The following is a 22,996-nucleotide window of genomic DNA, read 5'->3' as shown; positions in this document are numbered from 1 at the left end:
TCTTTAAAATTAAATTTATCAGTTTTAAGACAAAGTAACCCTTAAAAGAAAATTATTAGTATTTAATTCCACTTTAGATAACTTTATTTGAAAATTAATTTAAAAAAAAAAATATGAACTTAACTTTTTTGGTAATAATAAATGCACTCGACAAAGCTTTGTTATTCAGTTACAACTAATAAATAATAAATTTACTTAAAAATGTTTTAAAAAAATAAAAAATTTTAATACAACCAACTAAAAATATTTTTATTTTAACTAATATCATTGATTACAAATACTTACTATAATATTAAAAATACCCAACATTTACAGTTAATAATTACCAGAATGATAAGAATAATTTTTAAATAAAATATAATTAGAATAATTTGATAACATTTATGATTTTGGTGTAATATCTAATTAAACTAACAATACTTAAGGAATTTACAGAAAAATGTACATTTTATAAAAACATGCCATGTGGATTTAGTAAGGTACCCAACAGTTTTAGGTTAATAATCTTATATAATACAATTAAGTAGAAAATACCAAATAATAATATAACAGTAATGCAAAATTCGTTGCAAATTTAATTGTGATTAATAATAAACAATAATAATTAATATGGAAATTTAGTTGGTGATAATAAACAAATATATATTGAATTTTCACAAAACTGATATTATTAAATTATTGATGTTTCATGCAGGTATCATATTGATTTATGGCAAATTATTAATTAAATCTTTATCACAATAAGTATAGTATACATTATATTAGTAAAATTTATAAAAGTATAGTTATATTATATGACATAAATTAGTTTAAAATGATCAAAGACTAGCACAATACTGAGGGTGCCCCTATAATTTAGGTTAACATGTATGTATGTTGTCAACAAAAAATCTTATTAAGATTATAAAGATTAGCAAACCTGTTATTGGTCTTTCCAAAATCATTATGCACTAGCCATTATTATTATAGAGTTTTCACAACTTAGTAGAGTTAAAGCTCGAGTTAAAGCATCACAGGTGTCCTGAGTAAGTACATAATATACAACTTTAAATTTTAAAATTTTTTATATTTTAGTTTTATAATATTACACTTAAATAATTTTATGATAAACAGCTATTTTCTTACTAAGCATTATTCTATACTGGCCCAGAGATAAATAAAACTTAGTTGCGCGCCTGCAGTGGATAGTAATAAGTAACTTTTTTTCTTACCAATTGTAAGCATATTATGTTATCTATGATTTCAGTTCTAATACTCTTACAACTTGTTTGGGATTTTTATTTTATCACTTATATTTTGCTTCTGCAAAAATATTATTGATTATTTTTTTTTTTAAATTCAAAAAGTATTTTATATTAGTATAAAATATCTTTACTGACAAAAATTACAAAATATTATAATATGATTATATTCTATCATAATAACTATTGTAATATTTGTAACCTATAGCAACCCTATAAATAAACAAAAAATTATTCAATTTTTATTAACTGAAAAAAGCTATATTCCACCCAAAGTAAAAATATTTATTGATATTATTTTTATTGAAGACGGTTCAATAATTTTTGAGTCTAGAAAAAAAAGACATTTATTTTTATATTTTATAATATATGAGTTAACAATAAAAATCACATTTAAAAATATATAAAATATAACTAAGTATAGCCTAGTCTCGATAACTTGATTTTTTTTTTGTCCTTAGGGAATACCCGTCCTATACACTCAATGCAATATTTGTAACTCAAAAAATACAGAAGTCGAATTAATTTTTACCTCCCTTAAAATTCAAGTTAACAAGATTCAACTGTATAGAACTTTAAAATATGTTTCTAATTTTCCTAACTTTATACTTCTCAATACATTTTTTTTTAAAGAAAAATTAATAATCTTCAATATTATATTTAGTTACAAACAACAATAATTTTATTTTAATTATATTATAGAATGTTTATACATATATATTTTAACTGACAAATGTAATCTAATAACTAATCAACTTTTTTTTTATTATTATTGAAATAAATCTACAATCTATACATTTTTTGATTAATAAATAGGTTTGATAAGTAACATAGAAAATAGTTAACATGAATCTTAAGATTAAAAATTAGGAAGGTTACCCAGTTAGATTTATGTAAGTGATAATAATAACAGTGAAATTTTTAAACTTAAAAGGTGTAACCTGGTATAGTAACACCCAGCATTTATCTTACTCAAATACTAAGGAAGAACATCTCTATACCATTTTCTTTTCAGAATACGGGGTGGGTTGTTGGAAGTGTGTTAGTCGATAGTTTAGTGATTAGTGGATTTGTGTGTGATTGAAGTTTATTGTGAAATCTAGTAGTAGAATCAACATCTTGAACATCTTTTTAATTAAATTTAGTGGTAGCCATAAAAAACTCTTAACTAAAGATAAATTCATAACGGTTAGAATAATTAATATAATAGGTACCTATTATAAATGCATATCAGTTGGTCTGACTCATGATCAAATTCATCATAATAATACGTTAAGTCATAAATTTTTTTAGTTTTTACAATCAGTATTACGCTAGTTTCATACTGATAGGTTCATTTATCGATGAACCCAGGGCCCTGAAGGGGATGACGAACTACTAAGAAAATCTCAGAGGGTCACTTAAAATATGGGCTGGATTTGAGTGTTTAATTGTAATTTCATTTTTTTATAACAATGATAAATTAGTACAAACATTATTAATTGTAGAAAATAAAATTGAATCAAATTATTAAACTGTTTAGTAGTTATAATCAAACATTGGAAATCTTAAAACTCTGTCGTTTGATACCCTGGCACTGGATCGACCGATAACGGATCAATGAAATCTCGGTTTAAGATAATATTTTTGTTGCGCTCTATATGCACAAGAAAACTTACTGAATGATAAAAACTAGGTTAATAAATTATGTGTGTTTCAATTTTCAATTCTACTAGTTAGAGTATAACTTAGAATGACATACTTTGCTATCAACTTCGATGTAATTCTGAACACTCGTGTTGGCTGACTTTCCAATGACATTATTAGTGTCCAGCAAAAGCGATTCTTTTTTGGAGTAAACCTGTTCTAATCCTTTGTCTTCTTTGGCCGACCGAACAGCACCCGTGAACAGCCCTCTTGTAACCCTTTACAAACGCATAATTCCATGTAAAACTCGACGGGTAACACGGAATATTATTAAAATAATAATTATTTCAGTCGGGTGTGTGTGTAATGTATTGTATGTATTAGAGTATTACTTACGACGTCGACGACGGTACGACCGCATTTCTGATTACTTTACTCGCGGATCGATTGAATAAATTGAAAGCCATGTCGTGTTAGTCGATCTCTTTTTTAATTATTATTTTCTTATGATATGTCTGAGCGTATAAAAAAGGTCGCGAAAAACGAAAAAAAAAAAAGCGTCTAATTCACGTAGACGAATTTCTCTATCAGTTTTCAGTGTCCGTACACTGATTATAGTCGTGATGGTATAATATCGTCGCGATCGGTGTGATTGCCAAACTCTGATAGCGCGGCGGCAACAGCTGCTAAACACGGCCGAAATGATAAGATTACTCGTTTTACCTTAACCCGATTACCAAATTTTTGCAGGTTATAAATATCACGCGCGCAGATTTTCAAACACAACGATCGTACAATGACCGATACCGATCCGGATGCGGACGCCTATTTCTCGAGCTATGGCGATCTGGAGGTAAATCCTTACCGCCGCCGACGACGTCTCGCGCGTAAATTGCGTTTGAACGTTTTCTCAGTGTATATTGTATACGTTTCAGGTCCATAAATTAATGATACAGGACTCGGCTAGAACCGAGACGTATAAAAATGCTATCCTATCTAGCCGATCGGTGTTCGAGGGTAAAACCGTATTGGACGTGGGAGCGGGCACCGGGATACTGTCCATATTCTGCGCCCAGGCGGGAGCGACTAAGGTGTTCGCAGTCGAAGCCAGCAAGACGGCCGAGATGGCCCGACAGCTAGTGGCCGAAAACCATTTTTCAGATACCATCGAAGTGTGTACAATATAAAGATAATAATTTATTAATAATATCATGAGTAATGACTATGAATTATATAAATACTACGCTTCTCTAATCGTCCCCTTTCGTGTTTACAGGTGGTCTATAGCAAAGTAGAGGACGTCACTTTGCCCTATCCGGTGGACATTATTGTTTCAGAGTGGATGGGATTTTACATGTTGCACGAGAGCATGTTGGACAGCGTTATTGTGGCGCGAGACAAGTTCCTGAAACCGGACGGACTCATGTTTCCGTCTCATTGTACGCTCTATGCGTCTCCGTGCGCGTTGCCGGATCTCTATTCGGAATGGGACAACGTCTGTGGTGTTAAAATGAGATCGTTTGCCAATGCCTTGCACAACTTATACCTGAATAGACCAAAAATCATGAGCGTTCAAGTCGAGAACATGCTCGCTCACAACGTCAGTCCCATTGTAGAATTGAACCTTAAGAGTTGTCTGCCGCAACAGCTCGACACAATCACAGCACAACGATATCTAACCATTGTCGAAAAGAGCGGAATTTATCAGGGAGTGTGTTTTTGGTTTGATGTACAGTTCCCGACTTCTGGCACCACCCTGAGCACTTCACCTTCGTCACCAATAACACATTGGAAACAGACCATCATAGTACTGCCCACACAAATAGAAGTAGAAGAAGGCGATGCTGTAATGTTCAATGTACAATTCAGTCGCAACAGTCCAAACTCAAGACATTACAGTATCAACCTAGAAATGCTGGACTCTGAACACGAGGCACATCCCAACCCATGCGATTGCAATCAAACAAAATGTAAAATTATTAAGACATTTTTATCTGTTACAAAAAATATTTCTGACGATGATGATTCAAGTATTGATGACCAAAATGAGGACGTCATGTCCTAAACCATGGAATTCAATATCCATGTTTTTTTTAATTATTTATAGTGGCAATATATATTACAATTGACTGTTACTTAAATATAAGCAATATTTATTACATAATATTTATAATATTTACCAAAAAAAAAAAAAAATGAATTTAAACTTATAAAAAATAACTGATATAAACTATGTTAATAATTTTTTTTGTCCAAGTGCTTCCTAAGCGAATTTTAATGAATAAAAATGTTTTTTTTCTGTTTTTTAAATACTCTGCATCATAGATAAATACTTTTTTTGGTAACCTTGGATGTTGCTGATCCATAACTCAAGAGTATACTCCTTTGAAGTATATTCATTACGCTCATTTCTTCTTTATATTCCCATTCAAAATTTTTCTATTAAAAAAATAAATTAGTAAGTAACAATAATAACATTAGTATAATAATAGTATTAATTGGTATGTTTTAAAAATTTTATTAATTTGTTCCATTAAATAAAAAAAATCTTATAATAATAACATATATCAATATAATATAAAAAGTATTTTGACTAAAATATATCATGATAATGGGGGATGTATATAAATGACATTTATTTAGCATTATTATTTTAAAACAATTTTAGTCTGATATTTAATCAGTAGGTAATAAAATTATATACTAAAAAGTTTTTCATTTTTTTCTTTTCAATTTGTAAGAAGTTTAAGTTGTTTTTATTTAATATGCATTCAATACAAAACATTAATACTATTAACCTTAAATTATTTTTTTGAATTTAAATTAACATACATTAAAGATTAAATCATAATTATTAACTAGACTTGGAGAAACTAAATTATGCCTTCACTCAAATGTCATTTTTATTTTTTTCTTAAACAAATAAGTAGAGTTAAATTAATATTTAGGATTAACTTTTTCTTAATTTATCATAAGGGTATTGTTTAGATATATACTTAGATTTATAGAAACATAATAAATTAATAAATATAAATAAAAATTTTAAGAAAAAGAAACTGTCTGAGAATAAAAAATATACTGTTATAATATGGGTATTAAATATATAAAAATATTATTTTAAAGCTAAATCCTTAAATATATTTAGTAGGTGTTAATCATATTGTTCCTCACAAGATACAATAAAATAAAATATAAGTGGTTTTGATGAGCATTAATAATCATATTTAAAATAATATTGTAATAATTTAAACTGTTACTTTTTTAGCAGGTATTTTTTTAAATCATTAAATTCATTGAATATTCTGGTTTTCAAATATTTATATATTGTTTTCTTTATCATCTAAAATTATTATTATTATAAATTCACCTTAAACTTAAAGCATTAATAATTGTTAAAATTTAATTTAATTTTTAATTATATTGAAATGTAATAACTTAAAAATATAATAAAACCTGTATGAACTAATATTAATTCTTTTTAGTTGACTATCAATCTCAATACTTTAATTGTTTTAGAAATTATGACTAACCTACCTATTCAGATCCACACGTAAAAGAATTTTTATCAAAGTAGTAACCACTGCACAACAAATTAAGAAAGTATAGTAAAATAGGTTGACAGATAGTGATATGTATTTCCAAGACTTCCCTTTTATAAAATTTATCCGTAGAACTATCAAATAATAATATAATTCCACAATTTGATTTAACAGTGTACAGGTTAAAAATAATAAAAAAAAATTACATTTTTTTATTACATAGATTGGTTAATAATTATTTTATTTAATAGTATCATTTTGCAAACAGCTACCTATAAATTAGGAATTATAATTAATAAGGAATGTGTTCGCACACATTTTTGGATATTAGAAATCAATTATTGAATACTTTAAATGAATCATTGTATAAAATATTGATTATGAATTATACTCAAAATGTCAAGTAATTTAATTTAATATTATTCAATTTTCAGCCATAAATGTTTAATGTTTACTATCTGTATCTTATGTTTAACAATTAAGAAATTTTAAAAATAAGTAGGTACCCATATTATCCAGTATTCGATTTTCAATCTAATTCTAACAAAAAAAATTCAATGGATGTATGTCATATGTATGATATATATAATAACTATTATTATTGGTAGAAGGTGCCTACTTAATTTGTTAAAAAATATGAAACTTTTTGTTTGGAAAAAGTACTGCACTATTGTACTTCAGAAACTACATAAATCAGTACCATTGCAAAATATCCTTATTTATAATTTTTAGTTATAAAATGTTAATTGTACTTAGATTTTTATGCTACATTCATGAGATAAAATTTAGTTTTAAAATTATCTTCAATTCATAATAATAATATCTATAACACTTAGTTATATTTTTAAATCTTTACTACGAAAAGAAAAAAAAATAATTAAAGCTTAAAAGATGTTCTTAAGATTTTAATCTGATATATTATAATTTAATTTCTAATAATTAGATCGTTGTCTTTAGACGTATCTATACAATATTAAATAATAAATTATTTAACATTTTGACTAATAAAACTTCAGAAATTTTACTTAGTTCCTATGTATTTATATTCAAAAATTATTCTTGTTAGTTCATTCACTTACAATAAATGTATATTATATGCTAAGACATTTAGGTACTAAATAATATTCCTTAGTACATCGATCATATGTAGGTACCATGCGGCTAGTTTGACGTAGTCAGGTAATCATCTGATGATGGCATGGATCTGTACAGTATACTCGTAATATTATCTCTTCCTAAATTAAAATTAAAAAATAATTACAAAAAACTAAAAATAAAAAATTCAACTCAACAACATAGTTACATCGAATCGTCGCTCCGAGGTCGAATCTATTTCTCTCCTTCGAGTACTGCTTTGGAAAAAGTATGGAACCTCGAAACCTCATTGGAACTGGAGTTCTTCAAACCGAACAAAACATGTGTCTTTGAGTCATGACACTATCCATCGTGCGCTTAAAGTAAATTTTTACAGGATTGTCTCGCAGACCAGACGAAACTATACGACTTGAACGTCGGCGCCCAGTGGCAGTGCTTCGGGCAAGCGTCGTCATGTCATGTCTGTACCGCGTAGAACCTGAGAACGACAAAAAATTAACGTTAAACAAACACAATAATATTATACACGCGTAACGTCGGATTTAGAACAGATGCCGTCCTATAGGACTTTTTAAATACCCCCCTAGCCAAAGAAAAAAAAATGTAGTAAATATTTATGTGATTTTTTTTCCATTTCTTACAAAATTTGCCGGCCTAGGCCTGGACCTCACAGGCCTACGCCACGATCTACGTCAAACGAACAACACGGACTCGGCGGTTATACCTACGTGGTGAAGAACTTCGTAGCCGAAAACATTATAATACCTGTTACTCGCCCGAACCAACCTTGTGTCGTGAACCGAAAGTCCAAGAGCGTGTCACCGGAGGAATCGTTGTAAGACGACATTTTGCTAGAATTTTCTCGACAGCCATCGACGACGAGTGGTGAACGGCGGTCTGAACAGCCGACGAACACTATAATACTGTTGCAGTCGACGGTATTATACCGATTGTACCCAAGTCTGCAGACACAACTACGTTCGGTATTCGAGCGATCTCATGCGCGCCGTACGGGTCTCCGAACACGAATAATCGAATAATGGCCGACGGTGTTGAGCTTGTGGGGTCGTGGCGGGCAACGTTTCCCGGTAGTCGGCGGTGTACAGCGGGTAGTTGGTGATGGGACCGATAGGGGGGGGGAGGTAGAAGACAAAACCACCCGCCACCGAGTTCGTCTATAAATAGAAAAGGTCTAAAGAGGGTCGGCCGGGTCGGGGCCTCGCTCACGGTCCAGCGAGTGCTTTCTATTATATTGTAATGATGAAAACTGAAAAGGTCAGTGGTGGGTAGTCGGACTGCTTACAGGTCGTCTTTTGTCATCGTCGTCGTTGTAGTGTATGTATGGCTTGTCATCAAATATAAAGGTATCGCCGATTTCGGTATAGGAACCATTTACATGTAGGTACAAAAAAACTGTTCGACCGACGTTGAACGACATATTATAATTACCTATTATATACATATATCATATATACTCCCTGTATAATATATAGAGATTAGTAGGGATAATATAATGCAGGCCCTGATTTACGCATGTGCACCCGAAGATAATGCACATCGATGTATAATATAGGTAGGTAATTCTAATATGTCACATTGTCACATCTGAAATGTTTGAATTTATATCGAAGTATATTATACGTGTAGTGGTATTTTCCCGATGATATTAATTGTACTGCAAACAAAATAACACCCATATGATATTTTACAACATTTCATTTTTATTATTTAAAAATAACCTTTTTTTCTGAACTGATATATGCTCCCTAGCGCACTTACAATACCTACCTAATACATTCGCATTAAAATATCTATAATATATTAATAATATTATGTTGAAACAAAATGTATATTTTATTCAACATTGAGTCTTACATAACAATAATTGCGTACTATACTGTTATTATATTATAAATTATTATTGTGTTTAGCTTACTATTTGATGTCTTTTTTTTATCCGTAATAGTTTGGTTGTAATTAATTGAGCATTTTTATTTCAAAAATTATTTCTTTTATTAATATACGTCATTTTGTAATAAGTTTTTAAAATGTTAAGTCTTTTTAAGCGCTCAAAAAAGAACTTTATAAATTATATTGCATATTTTTGAATTTCTATTTGCATGAATATTGAAAAAATATATAGGTATTTGTTGTTGCATAAAATCCGCATTGATCCACTTGCTCAATTAATACAATATTTGATGTGAACAACTAAAATGTCAAAATGTTTCACTTGAGCACTGCAATAATTTTAACCACGTGAGGTATACATTTAGGAATTAAAAATTGTGTAGTTTGATGTAAAAATCACTTGTCTCGAATACGGAATGCCTTAATAACATAATAGGTATAATATATATTATTAAATGTATACCTCTACTTATTTGTACCTTTATTTTATTTATATTATTATATTCATGAAGTTCCATGCTTCGCTTAAGTCATCAGTCTCTCTTCATTTTATTTTTATTTTATTTCTATCTTTACAACACTTATGCTTATTATAAAAATAATATATTTACAGATTGTATAATAAAAAAAATTACTACTTAATTGGAAAATATAGGGGGATGGCTCATTCTATCTGCAATCGTAGGTACTTATCAAAATTCAAAATGTATTATTTATCCCAATTGCTTGTCATAATCTTTCGGGTTATGATGCTCATCTATTTATAAAAGAATTTGGGAATGATAGTAATAAAATAAAATAAATTCCAAATAATAAGGAAAAATTTATATTTATCTTTTTCAAAATGTACGCAACATGTAAAATATATCAAAGGTGAAAATATTATATTAATATCACTATATCAGAATTATGATTTATTGATTAATTTAAATTCTTATCTAGTTCTTTAGACAAATTAACAAAAAATCTTGAAAAACATCAATTTAAAGAACTCGGTAAATATTTTCCTAAAGTACAGTTAGGTACTAGAAAGTTAGCTTATCCTTACAAATATATGAATTGTTCAGAAAAATAGTTAGGTACCTATAAAAAATAAGCTAAATTGACTATAATAGGTACTTAATTTTATCGGATCAGAAGTATTCATATACAGAACACAGTGCTAAAAATATTGTTAACAATGAAACGTATCCAGCCAAATGGATTTTAAATAGTAACACAATAAATTATTTAGTACATAGGTAATAAAGTATCAACTTGTTTGGAGAGCATCAAGTTGTATTGTTTAAACCAAATTTGAGTAAAATTGGTAAATTTTCTCGGGATCTTACTAGACTAGTATTTATTAGAAAATTACATAATGGTGTTAATTACATTAATAAACTAAACAAATAAAATATAACTTTTACAAATATGAATGGACATTTTTTGTTATTCCAAAAATATATACTTATAATATTTTTATTTTTTAATCTACATATTTATAGATTTTTAGTGCATATAAGTTATAAATACATATTTCTGAACTTTTAAAGGCATATTTTTCCAGTTTTTAGTGCATAAGTACATACTTATTTAGGCATTTTTTAGAGCATGAACTCACGAGCCCTAATAATAAAACTAACATAATATAAATTGCCAAAATAGTGCTAACAGTAGGTATTCAAACTAATTTTATTTAAACAAATTGTATATTTTATAAACAAGCTTATAAAAACCTAGTTTTTTTTTTTTTATTCATACCAGAAATCAAAATAGTGATGGTGCCTCTAACTATTATTTATGATTTTGTATTTATATACTATTTTTAATGTATTAACACGAAGGTATAAAATCTAAATAATATTTTTAGTTTTAACTTTTAAAATTCACGCCTATAAATGCCTATAATACAAATAATTAATGTATAATATTAAAATATAGATATTATTACTATTATGAATATAAAAATTAATTTTTACTTTTATCCATCTAATTAAAATAATTCTTCAACTATCCGCCACTCACTTGGTTCCGTTGAAGAAGGTTATTAAGGTTTTTACTATAAAATATTATTCACAATGTTGTAAGTATTACAATTGAGAAATTGATTAAGTTCTATAACTTCATATCAAACAATATTTTTTCGATACTTAATCCAATAATGGTGAGAAGGTACCACATCTGGTTTGCTTTTCAAATAATCAATCAGTATATTATTATTTTATTCAATGATTGTATGAAATAAAAATAATTAAGACATAATGTTAATGCCGTGATAGATTTAATGTTTTCAAAAAATTATAAATAATGTAAGTATAAATAAAGCGTTAAAAAAAATTCTTAAGTTCCGATAAATTCAACATGCCATTTTTAAAATGTGTAATACTTCTTTCATCTTTGGTTAATACCGATAGCTTTAAACTACCAACACTTCATAATCATTCAGAGGTACTTCTTCACCACCAAATGGTACATAACAAACACTGTGACTAGGTTGAACCTGTAACAACAACCAAATCATATTAAATATTTAAATTATCTATATAACCAAATAGCTTACGTAAGTATCAATAAATCATCAATTTTATAAAAATACTTAAACAATAATAATTTGAAATATGTACAAATAAAATTAATTTAAAAATGATGCTGTTTAAAGTTTATTATAAAGTTTATTTGAATATCAGTGTTCCAGGGTTATATTTATTGCTTATCAAAATATTATACTATAGAGTATAGGTACACAGTATCTGTAATTAGGACCTGGTGTTTAAAATTTTTACAAAATTATGAATTATATAAAAATATACGCAGAATTAAATAATGATGTTCAAAGAAAAACAATTTTTATTAAATTAAAAATTCATTTTTGGGATAGTAAGCATTTATTCAAAATACAGTTTTATAATGGCCGACAATTGCAACAGTTTATGTTAAAATCTTTTTATATGTATTTATTTAATAATATAATAATATAGTACATTTTACAAACAAACAATAACATTTTATTTTATCCAATTTTAAATAGTATTAAGAATGGATATTGTGGAAAGTGATGTATTTTATGGATAATCCACATCTATTATTGGTTATATGCAGGATTAATGACCAGCCATGTTAAATTAGAAACAAATTGAGTCATTGTTTATTTCAACACAAAATACAAAGTTTGAACTAGGAACATTAAATATATATTTATTCAAAATAATATTACAAACATTTTAATTACAATTGAAATAGGGTACACTCTAGAAGACCCAAATGTCTAAGTACTGGTCTCACTTCTCATATCTTAATACAGATTGATTATAAATTCATATCATTACAATTTAAAGTTAAAATTTAACACCACATTCTAAAGATGATATTAAGCATAACTTAGTTATACCAATACTTCGTTGAAGGAAACTAGTTGAAAAATATCTCTTCAAAATACATAATGTCTTGATTCAAAATAAATTTATAGATTGTTTTGCAGCATATTAATTAACTTTGTTTTCTTTTGATAATGTCAGTTTGTGTACATGTAACTTTAATTAGTGACTAATCTGTTTTACGGAAGCATTTTTAAGTAGGTAATCTTAATTTGAGTGTTCATAGAAAAAAAATGTTACTAGTTGTAAGACTAATACATTTATTTCTAAGTTAAATAGACATAAAAAAACATTTTAATCCAAAACTGTAATTTCATTTTTTTATTATAATATATAGCACTGATAAGTAGATTTGAAAATTGAAAAAATAAAATACAATATTATATTATATTATAGACTGCCAAAACTAAGTGAAATAGTTATTTTCAAAATATTCTTTTAAACGTATTGATATAAAATAAAATAGTTAACATATTAATAATCATCATAAGTAGATAGCTAAATATTATAAATAATTTAAAAATTGTGATTAAGTTAATAATTTGCTTTCCAATAAAGTAACCTTGATTTTGCCCAGTTGTATAATAAAAACTTTATTATTTATCTATATAATTTAATTTATCAACAGATATAACTAAAAATGTGAATTTCTTTCAGTTTTGATGTATAACTATTGACTAAAAAAATCCCTACCATTGTTTTACAATACACTATTTTTTTTTTTATATGCTCCAATTTAAATTTAAGTAATGAATGATTCTTTAAATTAAAAGAAATATATTTTATATTCATTATTTATGTATACTTATTAAAAAATATATGAAGATAATGTTTAAGTAGTATTAAATAAGAATCAACAATTAATTAATGAGTTCCCAACTGTCCTTTTTTTTTTCACCAGAAACTGTGTCCATTTTTAAACCATCTTTTAAATGGTTTGATAAATCTTCACGAATGAATCGAGATATACAATCTCGTATTTCTCCTCTTAATTTAGTTTGTGCATCCGTCGTTTTCAAGTTTCTCATTTCCATAGCTACATAAGCACCAAAAACATCATGGTCATCACTTTCTTTTTCTAATGAACTCTTCAATGATTGAATTAGTGTTTCTATGTAAGAACTATCCTTACAGTGTAAACATAAATAATGCTGAGCCATTATATTATTTGTTTTCTCTGGTTTTGTATTATTCTGATTTTCCTAGAAATAAAGTACATACAATTTATTACAGACATAATACTTCATAGATAATTAGTAAAACATACATATATAATACATATAATGGAAAATGTACTAGATTATCTACTAAAATCACAGTTTATTCAAAGATATTGCAAAGATATAAAACAGATAAGCGATTAATCAACGATTAGGTATTAAGGCTATATTTAATTTCTTTCTAAATAAATAGATTTTTCTGATAAATTTATACTATAAACATACATTTAAGTAATAAGTATATTAAAAAATATATTGTGTACAATACTGTCATAGGCCAATTAGGTGGGGGCTTGGGGGATCTTAGTCCCTTCAAATATTATTATTATTTCAGATATTATCAATGTTACACATTCCATAAACAAAATATACACACATTGTATTTGATCTAGCCCCCCCCCCTCAAAAAAAAAAAATAGACCTTAGTTGTGTCTATGAATACTGTACAAAAATGTTAATAATTAATGGGTAAATTATTCTATTTGGGACACATTCATTTAACTTATTATAAAATTGGAATGTCTATCGAAAAATAATAGGTGTTCTTGGTTGACTATATTATAATAGATTAAATTGAATAGTTATATAGAAATAAGTAAACAGATAGTATTTCCTCAGGACCATTTAATTTAAATTTAACATACCCATAACAGAGATCTACTATCCACTAGATACTTATTGTACAACAAAGCAATGCCCACTTGACAACCTTTTTTTATATACAAAAATAAGTAATTAAATACATTCTCCACTTATATGTTTATATGATGTTATTATTTTTCATATTATTATACTAGTAATAAAATATATACTTTGTTAGTAATTACTAATTAATTAGGTATTATTAATTTATTATTCGTCATAACTTTTAATAAATTTTATTAAATTAAAATTACATTTAGTTGTACACAAAATGAATCCAGATCATTGACACACATGATACTAAACATTTGATAAATTATTATACATATTTAAATAAATTATATGATTATTAATGATTTAAATAATAAAATATTATTTATATACCTACTGTGCCATGTATTGATATATAGTAGTAAAATCATAGAATAGATGAAATTTCACCTATTCTGTGGCAAAATCATTAATTATTATAACATTTTAAAATTAGTTCACAGATATGAAAAAATAATATAATATTTAACTTACCTATTAGGTGAATTAAATTTTTTAAATAACCAATCTATAATCTATATATTATGAAAAAATACACATAAACATAATCACTAAAAAGTGTAAATATTGTAATTATAAACATCAAAAACAAATAATGGATGTTGTTGAGCTTTTTTTGTTCTTCTGTATTTATTAACTAGGTTAAGTTTGGTACAAATTTCTAGTTAAATATAAAAATGTAATGCAAACGTTGACTTGTTATTTCAATTTTGTACATTTATAATGCATTTTTAGTCCAATTTTTCTAAATTTAAAACTATAATTAACATGTATGTGAAAAAAATTAATAAAAACTTACTCTGTAATATTATAATAAATTATTGTTACAAATATGTAATGATATGCTCACATATTTCGATTGTAAATTGCTTATTTATTCAATAAAATAAATAACGGTCCAGTTGTTGCACACAGATAACCCTTACAATCTAAATATCTTAAATCACCAATGAAAGGAACAATTTACATTATTTAGTCTCGTGGGAACTTATACATAGTTGTAACAATGTGGCTCAACAAGTATGACCTATTTTGTGTACCAAAGGACAAGGGATGGTCCAATGAGGATCTCTGTTGCCAAGGATAAAGATAATTTTTTTAAAAATTCTTTAGAATTACAGTAAATAACTAAAATAAGACAAATAAATTATCTTTAGTAATAACAATTATAAAATTATCACTGCGCTAAAATGTATAGCATTAAGTAAAAAAAAAATTTTGATGATTCATTAAATGGTTATTGTTTTTGTTTTTATTTTTTACTTTTTTTGTGAAGATTAAATATTTAAAATAAAATATTATGGAATTTTTAAGTACAGTTTTGGAATATTTATTTATACATTTTTTTTAGTATATTTTATAATGTAAAAAAATTCAAACCCTGCTTATCAATTTATCTTACATAGTTTAGCTAATATGAATTAATTAAATGTTATCAAAAAATATTTTATATTTACCTTGCCAACAGTTAAAGAACCATTATGTTCACCACGTCCAACAAACAATGGTTCACCATCTTCAGAATGACCTGAAGATAATGCTCCTACTGGGATTTCTCCATTATTGGCTTTTACCCATGTACCATTACAGTTGCAAAGTACCTAAATCAAATAAAATATAAAATAATATCTAAAATGTATGTTGATTGAAAATGTATAATGTTTTCTAACTTCATAGTTTTCTTTGGGATTTTCAACACCACCCCAAGGTATATAGACAACACCATGTGAGGGAACAAGTTTACCAGGAATCAGAGCTCCATTATGTTCTGCTCTGGCTACATATAGTTGTTCATTAGTAGCATCAAAACCACCCGGTAAAGCATTTGGTGGTATTTGTCCATTACTAGCATGAATCCATTGAACTGGACCAGAGGATGGTCCATCAAGGTTCCAACCAGGTGAAGCTGCAGGTGGAGCTAAAAAAATAAAATTTAATGTTTAATATTACATTTAATAAATCAATATTTATAAATATAATATTATACACATTACACAATTACACACACACACATATATATATATATATATAACATAATTATTTTACAAATATAATTAAAAATGTACTAATCACAATTAAGTATACATGGGGGCATTCCTAACCTTTTCCTTTTAAAGGTTTTGGTTTTGGGGTAGCAACTACTTGGCTTTTAAATTGAACATCTGCTGCACCATGAATGTGCCAATTACCAACAGCCCCCCAACAAGTGCGTACTCCATAATGAGAAATGCTAAATGGATTTGAATCTTTCCATTCAAATAGTTTAGTTTTTTCACCATAAACTTCATAAACACCATCTCTCCAAAAAATGACAAATTTCTTTGGAGTGTCTTTACACAGAAGTTGAGGAGTGTCAACGTGCACCTTTAAACACATCAATCATTTTATACATTTAATACATTTCTTCTGTTATCAAAATCATACACGAATAAAACACGATTGTCACAATAAGTTAATAAGAGTTAATCAGAATTATAACTTGAAAATATGTTAAACTTATTATTAAAGATAAAACAATAAGTATACTGAATTTAGTTTAAGAATTGGAACCATTTAGTTAGAAACATTAAATCAAGCAAGAGCATCAGAGGAGTTAAATTGAAAGCACAAAATAATATAATTTATAACCTTATCTGGTGTTTGTTTGTTGTAACGAATGGCAGATGCTGTATTCTTCCAGCCACCAAGTAATACCTCTATCATAGGTTCAGATTCTTTATTTTTAGTTGCCAAGACAATGTGTGCATCATTGGCACTATCTACCGAAAAACTTATTGATCCATGAAGTATAGCTCTAAATATGAACTCCTTACTATCTTCAGTGTTTATATAAATATTATCTATATGAATTCAATTTTAAAAACAAAATTTAAAACCAAATTATGTGAAGTTAAATACTTAAACGACCAAAAAATAAAAAAAATAATATTATAGATATTATGAGTACTCTAAACGGTCCAACACCACTCCTAAAAACTAAGATTATATACTTAAATTTATGATATTTTTTAAATTTTGTTAATAGGTACATTTTTTTCTTGATAATACATTTTTTTTTTTTACACTGTTATTGTTATTACTATATTTAATTAAAATTGATTAATGTTATTTGATGATATATAAACAAACCTTCAATAGTCCATACACCTGTAGCTCCCCATCCACTACGAACACCATAAAACAACACATTTAGAGATTCATCATCTTGCCATGACATAAATGGTTTTTCTTCTCCTTGTTTTCCTACACCAATAAAACCACCACCCCATTTGATCCAAAATCCTCTGGCTTCACCACCATTTAATAGTTTTGGAGTATCAACAATAACCTTGTCTGGTTCTTCATTGTTTTTACGTATAGAAGATTTGGTATTACCCCAACCTCCGAGGAATATCTGGTTAAAACACAAGCAATAATATGTACTTTATATTTAAAAAAAAATTAAATTAAAAAAAAAAACTAACTTGGCAAAGTTAAAATTGTAAATATAAAACAAATATAGATACCTCATATTTGGGCGGCTTGTTTTCTGCAGTAGCAGTTAATGCAATATGAGCATCGTTTGATGCTTTGACGGTAAAATGTAAGGAACCAAAATTCAAAGGGTTGAATTTATAATCTTGGCTATCAACTGTTGTTATTTCTATAACATAAAACAAAAATGAACAATTAATTCTAATAAATTAATTTATATCATTATAAAAGGTATACCTATTAAAGTACTAATTTATTATATCATTTATTACTTATTTTAGACAAAAACCCATTGTAGGTATAGTAAAAATATAGGTTGAGATATTGTTTGTCACTAGTAAAAAAAAAAAAAAATAGTAAAATGTTGGTAGTTTTTTTTAATATTTATACATTTTAACATAAATGTTTTAATATAAAATTATTCTTTTCTATGTACAAACGGAAACATCCAAATATTTTATAGAAGTTACACATTTGACATTACCTGTTTAAGACATTTTTGAAGAATTTAATGTAAATTGTATTATAGTAAATTATAAGTAAAATAAACCATATTCTATAATTCTATGTAGGTAATGAATCCTGTGGAAAAATAATTTGTTACCTATATACATAATTAATTATAATAATATGGTATCTATACTATCAACGTTTTCTAATATTTAAAATAACGCTTATATTTATGTTATAAATTATAACTAGTACTTAGTTACGTGATAAAATAATTATAATTTATAATTATTAGGTATTGTTAATAATGCGATTATACCGTATTCTACCAATACAACCTACGAGCCTCGAGCAGTGGCGTAGTTATGATTTTGTTCTGGGGGGGGATATACAATTTATTGGTTAAACATAAAGTGGGAGGCTCCAATAAGTCAATGATTTAAACATTAAAAAAAAGGCTCTGGGGGGGGATCTATCCCCATATCCCCCCCCATAACTACGCCACTGGCCTCGAGCGATAAAAATTTAATAAATTCCTTTCGTATTACGGACATAAATAAACGTACCTAATCAACTATTTAGGAAATACATTATGAATAATGTACGTAATAAAAATATGTTTATTAAATAGTCTCGAGCGATAGGCTAAAACTACAATATTTTATATTATTAGCCATTAGGTATATAATATTATTAATAAATCACATATATCCGAGACCCGAGTAGGTAGGTGTAGGTACGTAGGCACTAGGCACAACAAAAATAGACCAGTCTCTCGTACGGATTAATCACCAACGAGTGTAATGTCATCTGCATTGGGTAGTAGTGTAGTACCCTATATTATTACGATTGAATTAAGGCCTAGACGCATTGGCGCCGGCAGAAATTTTTCTAGGAGGGGGCAATGTTAGGATTTGTAATATAATAAATATAGTAATTTATCTTAAAACATTCAATTTAAAACATATTTTTGAAAAGCCTGCAAGGAGGGGCAAATGCCCCAGTTCGCCCCCCCCCCTCCCTTCCGGGGCGCTTATCCGGCTAGACGTTCAGCACCACAATGTTAACAAAACCGTTGTTCTCACGGTCTCCAAACTGAAAAGTATAGGAACCTGTACACGAACAATATGTTACGCGACCGTATGTGACGGTGTTCCACATTATTTTCTCAACTGTGAGTGACGTGCGTACAGTATTCAAAACGCGAACGCCGTAACCATTTTTTCAATAGACGAGCGTGACGTATATCGCTTACCGGTGGCCATTATTGATGTCGTGTTGCGCTGTTTTCTTTAGGATTTTCGCTGACGAAAACTCAGGCGGATCGACGACGGTTGAACGGCTACCTGCGGACTATTAACGCCACCACAGACTAGGACGACAGATTATAATCGACTGATTCGACTGCCGGACCGCTGTGGCGCTGCGACCGTCATACGGAAATACACCGCGGCCCGCGCCTCCCAAGTCGGGAAAATAACACACGGGCAACGCCACTTAGGGCAGGCGGGTGTTGGGCGGTGCTGCGGCGTCACTGCGCACGGACCAGTGTTCCCCACCTCGCGCGACCGACAGACCGCAACGATCGGTGAGTCGAGACTCGAGGTATCCCCCCGCGGCCGACGACTCATCCGATCGGCCAACGCAGAGAAAGCTGCTGCGAAACGTATTTTCGCTCGTATATAATAATATTATAAATGTAAAATGTAAAATAAAAACCGACCTTGAAATTATTTACGGTTATTCGTCTTCCGTGCGGCGACATTAGCACCAGCTCGTCTATATTATATAGAGTCTATAATGTAGAGTATAGACGAAGACGCGAACCGTGTCCGTTGTCCTCTCGCACGTAAAAAAAGAAAAATAACAATACAGGTACATAATGTGTTTCGCTATGCTCTGCTCTGAGGTGGCCCCGATTGCAACGTTCGACTCGAACCACTGCTCGAATCCTCGCTTCTTTTTAAGTTTACCGCGTGTATTTTCGATATTCTTTAAATCCAGTACTCAGTAAAGACACAAAAAAATTTTCACGATTTTTCTATCATACATAATATTATGTTAAAAATTTCAAGTTATACTATAAATAGCCCCAAAAGACAAAATATATTTTGAAATTTATCATATCATGTCCGATATGTCTGAGAATTATGATTTATTTTCTCAAAAGCTACAGATTTTTACTTTTGATCAAAGTGCCAACTAAATATAATTTTCTACTATACAAATTTATTAATGTCGAAGGTGAAAATAATTTATTAAAATGTAAAAATATTTAAACTTATTTTAAGCTACCTAGGTATTTATAATCGGTTAAAATTTTCTTTTTTAAATGTTTTTTTAATGGTTTGATAAAACCAGAGGCGTGTCCAGCGGGTAGACCTGGTAGGCCCGGGCCTACCCTGATTTTTAACCTTTAAATATACCCAAAATATGCATTTTAAAATTATATTTATATATTATAACAAGGCCTGTCCTAAATTTTGGTCCTAGACACGCCTCTGGATAAAACTTTAAGGTTCTGTTAAAATTATTTTAATGTTTGAATTTCTTAGCTTATTGACTGCTTACAGGTCGTCTTTTGTCATCGTCGTCGTTGTAGTGTATATGGTTTGTCGTCGAATATAAAGGTATCGCCGATTTCGGTATAGGAACCATTTACATGTAGGTACAAAAAAACTGTTCGACCGATGTTGAACGACATATTATAATTACTTATTATATACATATATCATATATACACCCTGTATAATATATAGGGATTAGTAGGGATAATATAATGCAGGCCCTGATTTACGCATGTGCACCCGAAGATAATGCACATCAATGTATAATATAGGTAGGTAATTCTAATATGTCACATTGTCACATCTGAAATGTTTGAATTTATATCGAAGTATATTATACGTGTAGTGGTATTTTCCCGATGATATTAATTGTACTGCAAAAAAAATAACACCCATATGATATTTTACAACATTTCATTTTTACTATTTAAAAAGAACCTTTTTTTCTGAACTGATATATGCTCCCTAGCGCACTTACAATACCTACCTAATACATTCGCATTAAAATATCTATAATATATTTTAATAATATTATGTTGAAACAAAATGTATATTTTATTCATCATTGAGTCTCATATAAGAATAATTGTGTATACTGTTATTAAATTATAAATTATTATTGTGTTTAGCTTACTATTTGATGTCTTTTTTTTATCCGTAATAGTTTGGTTGTAATTAATTGAGCATTTTTATTTCAAAAATTATTTCTTTTATTAATATACGTCATTTTGTAATAAGTTTTTAAAATGTTAAGTCTTTTTAAGCGCTCAAAAAAGAACTTTATAAATTATATTGCATATTTTTGAATTTCTATTTGCATGAATATTGAAAAAATATATAGGTATTTGTTGTTGCATAAAATCCGCATTGATCCACTTGCTCAATTAATACAATATTTGATGTGAACAACTAAAATGTCAAAATGTTTCACTTGCGCACTGCAATAATTTTAACCACGTGAGGTACACATTTAGGAATTAAAAATTGTGTAGTTTGATGTAAAAATCACTTGTCTCGAATACGGAATGCCTTAATAACATAATAGGTATAATAAATATTATTAAATGTATACCTCTACTTATTTGTACCTTTATTTTATTTATATTATTATATTCATGAAGTTCCATGCTTCGCTAAAGTCATCAGTCTCTCTTCATTTTATTTTTATTCTATTTCTATCTTTACAACACTTATGCTTATTATAAAAATAATATATTTACAGATTGTATAATAAAAAAAATTACCACTTAATTGGAAAATATAGGGGGATGGCTCATTCTATTTGCAATCGTAGGTACTTATCAAAATTCAAAATGTATTATTTATCCCAATTGCTTGTCATAATCTTTCGGGTTATGATGCTCATCTATTTATAAAAGAATTTGGGAATGATAGTAATAAAATAAAATAAATTCCAAATAATAAGGAAAAATTTATATTTATCTTTTTCAAAATGTACGCAACATGTAAAATATATCAAAGGTGAAAGTATTATATTAATATCACTATATCAGAATTATGATTTATTGATTAATTTAAATTCTTATCTAGTTCTTTAGACAAATTAACAAAAAATCTTGAAAAACATCAATTTAAAGAACTCGGTAAATATTTTCCTAAAGTACAGTTAGGTACTAGAAAGTTAGCTTATCCTTACAAATATATGAATTGTTCAGAAAAATAGTTAGGTACCTATAAAAAAATAAGCTAAATTGACTATAATAGGTACTTAATTTTATCGGATCAGAAGTATTCATATACAGAACACAGTGCTAAAAATATTGTTAACAATGAAACGTATCCAGCCAAATGGATTTTAAATAG

The 22,996-nt window shown here is 28.0% G+C and overlaps 3 protein-coding genes across 6 annotated transcripts in view; 1 reads left to right on the top strand and 2 right to left on the bottom strand.

Annotated features, from left to right (window-relative positions):
- LOC114124167 (NADH dehydrogenase [ubiquinone] iron-sulfur protein 4, mitochondrial) overlaps positions 1-22,996 on the bottom strand; it is a 45,582-nt gene that overhangs the window by 2,098 nt on the left and 20,488 nt on the right. Inside the window, exons 1-3 of one of the 3 annotated variants that reach the window (XM_050199829.1) lie at positions 20,740-20,752; positions 3,264-3,378; positions 2,983-3,145 (exon numbers count right to left, since the gene is read on the bottom strand). In XM_050199829.1, the coding sequence (XP_050055786.1) occupies positions 2,983-3,145; positions 3,264-3,334 (234 nt within the window). In that variant the 5' untranslated portion in view covers positions 3,335-3,378; positions 20,740-20,752. Of the gene's footprint in view, positions 1-2,982; positions 3,146-3,263; positions 3,492-20,739; positions 20,753-22,996 lie in introns of those variants that run through there. The other 2 variants (XM_050199826.1, XM_027987354.2) reach the window with 2 other exon arrangements.
- On the top strand, positions 888-5,037 carry LOC114124166 (uncharacterized). The gene is made up of 4 exons (XM_027987351.2): positions 888-1,025; positions 3,618-3,720; positions 3,803-4,039; positions 4,144-5,037. Exons 2-4 carry the CDS (start codon positions 3,664-3,666, stop codon positions 4,930-4,932), a joined length of 1,083 nt encoding a protein of 360 aa, XP_027843152.1. The 5' UTR covers positions 888-1,025; positions 3,618-3,663; the 3' UTR covers positions 4,933-5,037.
- LOC114126859 (C3 and PZP-like alpha-2-macroglobulin domain-containing protein 8) lies at positions 11,657-20,048 on the bottom strand. Of its 2 annotated transcripts, none has more exons than XM_050199695.1 (8): positions 19,861-20,038; positions 18,188-18,324; positions 17,811-18,075; positions 17,310-17,521; positions 16,784-17,045; positions 16,352-16,599; positions 16,139-16,282; positions 11,657-11,894 (listed from the first exon to the last, which is right to left on the bottom strand). In XM_050199695.1, exons 1-8 carry the CDS (start codon positions 19,868-19,870, stop codon positions 11,811-11,813), a joined length of 1,362 nt encoding a protein of 453 aa, XP_050055652.1. In that variant the 5' UTR covers positions 19,871-20,038; the 3' UTR covers positions 11,657-11,810. The 2 variants fall into 2 exon arrangements, with proteins under 2 accessions (XP_050055652.1, XP_050055650.1); XM_050199693.1 differs by lacking the exon at positions 11,657-11,894 and adding an exon at positions 12,563-13,970 and having other exon boundaries at positions 19,861-20,048.

Source organism: Aphis gossypii, chromosome 1, assembly GCF_020184175.1.
Source record: "Aphis gossypii isolate Hap1 chromosome 1, ASM2018417v2, whole genome shotgun sequence".
Taxonomy (NCBI): Eukaryota; Metazoa; Arthropoda; class Insecta; order Hemiptera; family Aphididae; genus Aphis; species Aphis gossypii.
Note: the sequence above shows the minus strand (reverse complement) of the source record. Positions and strands in the feature narration are given on the sequence as shown.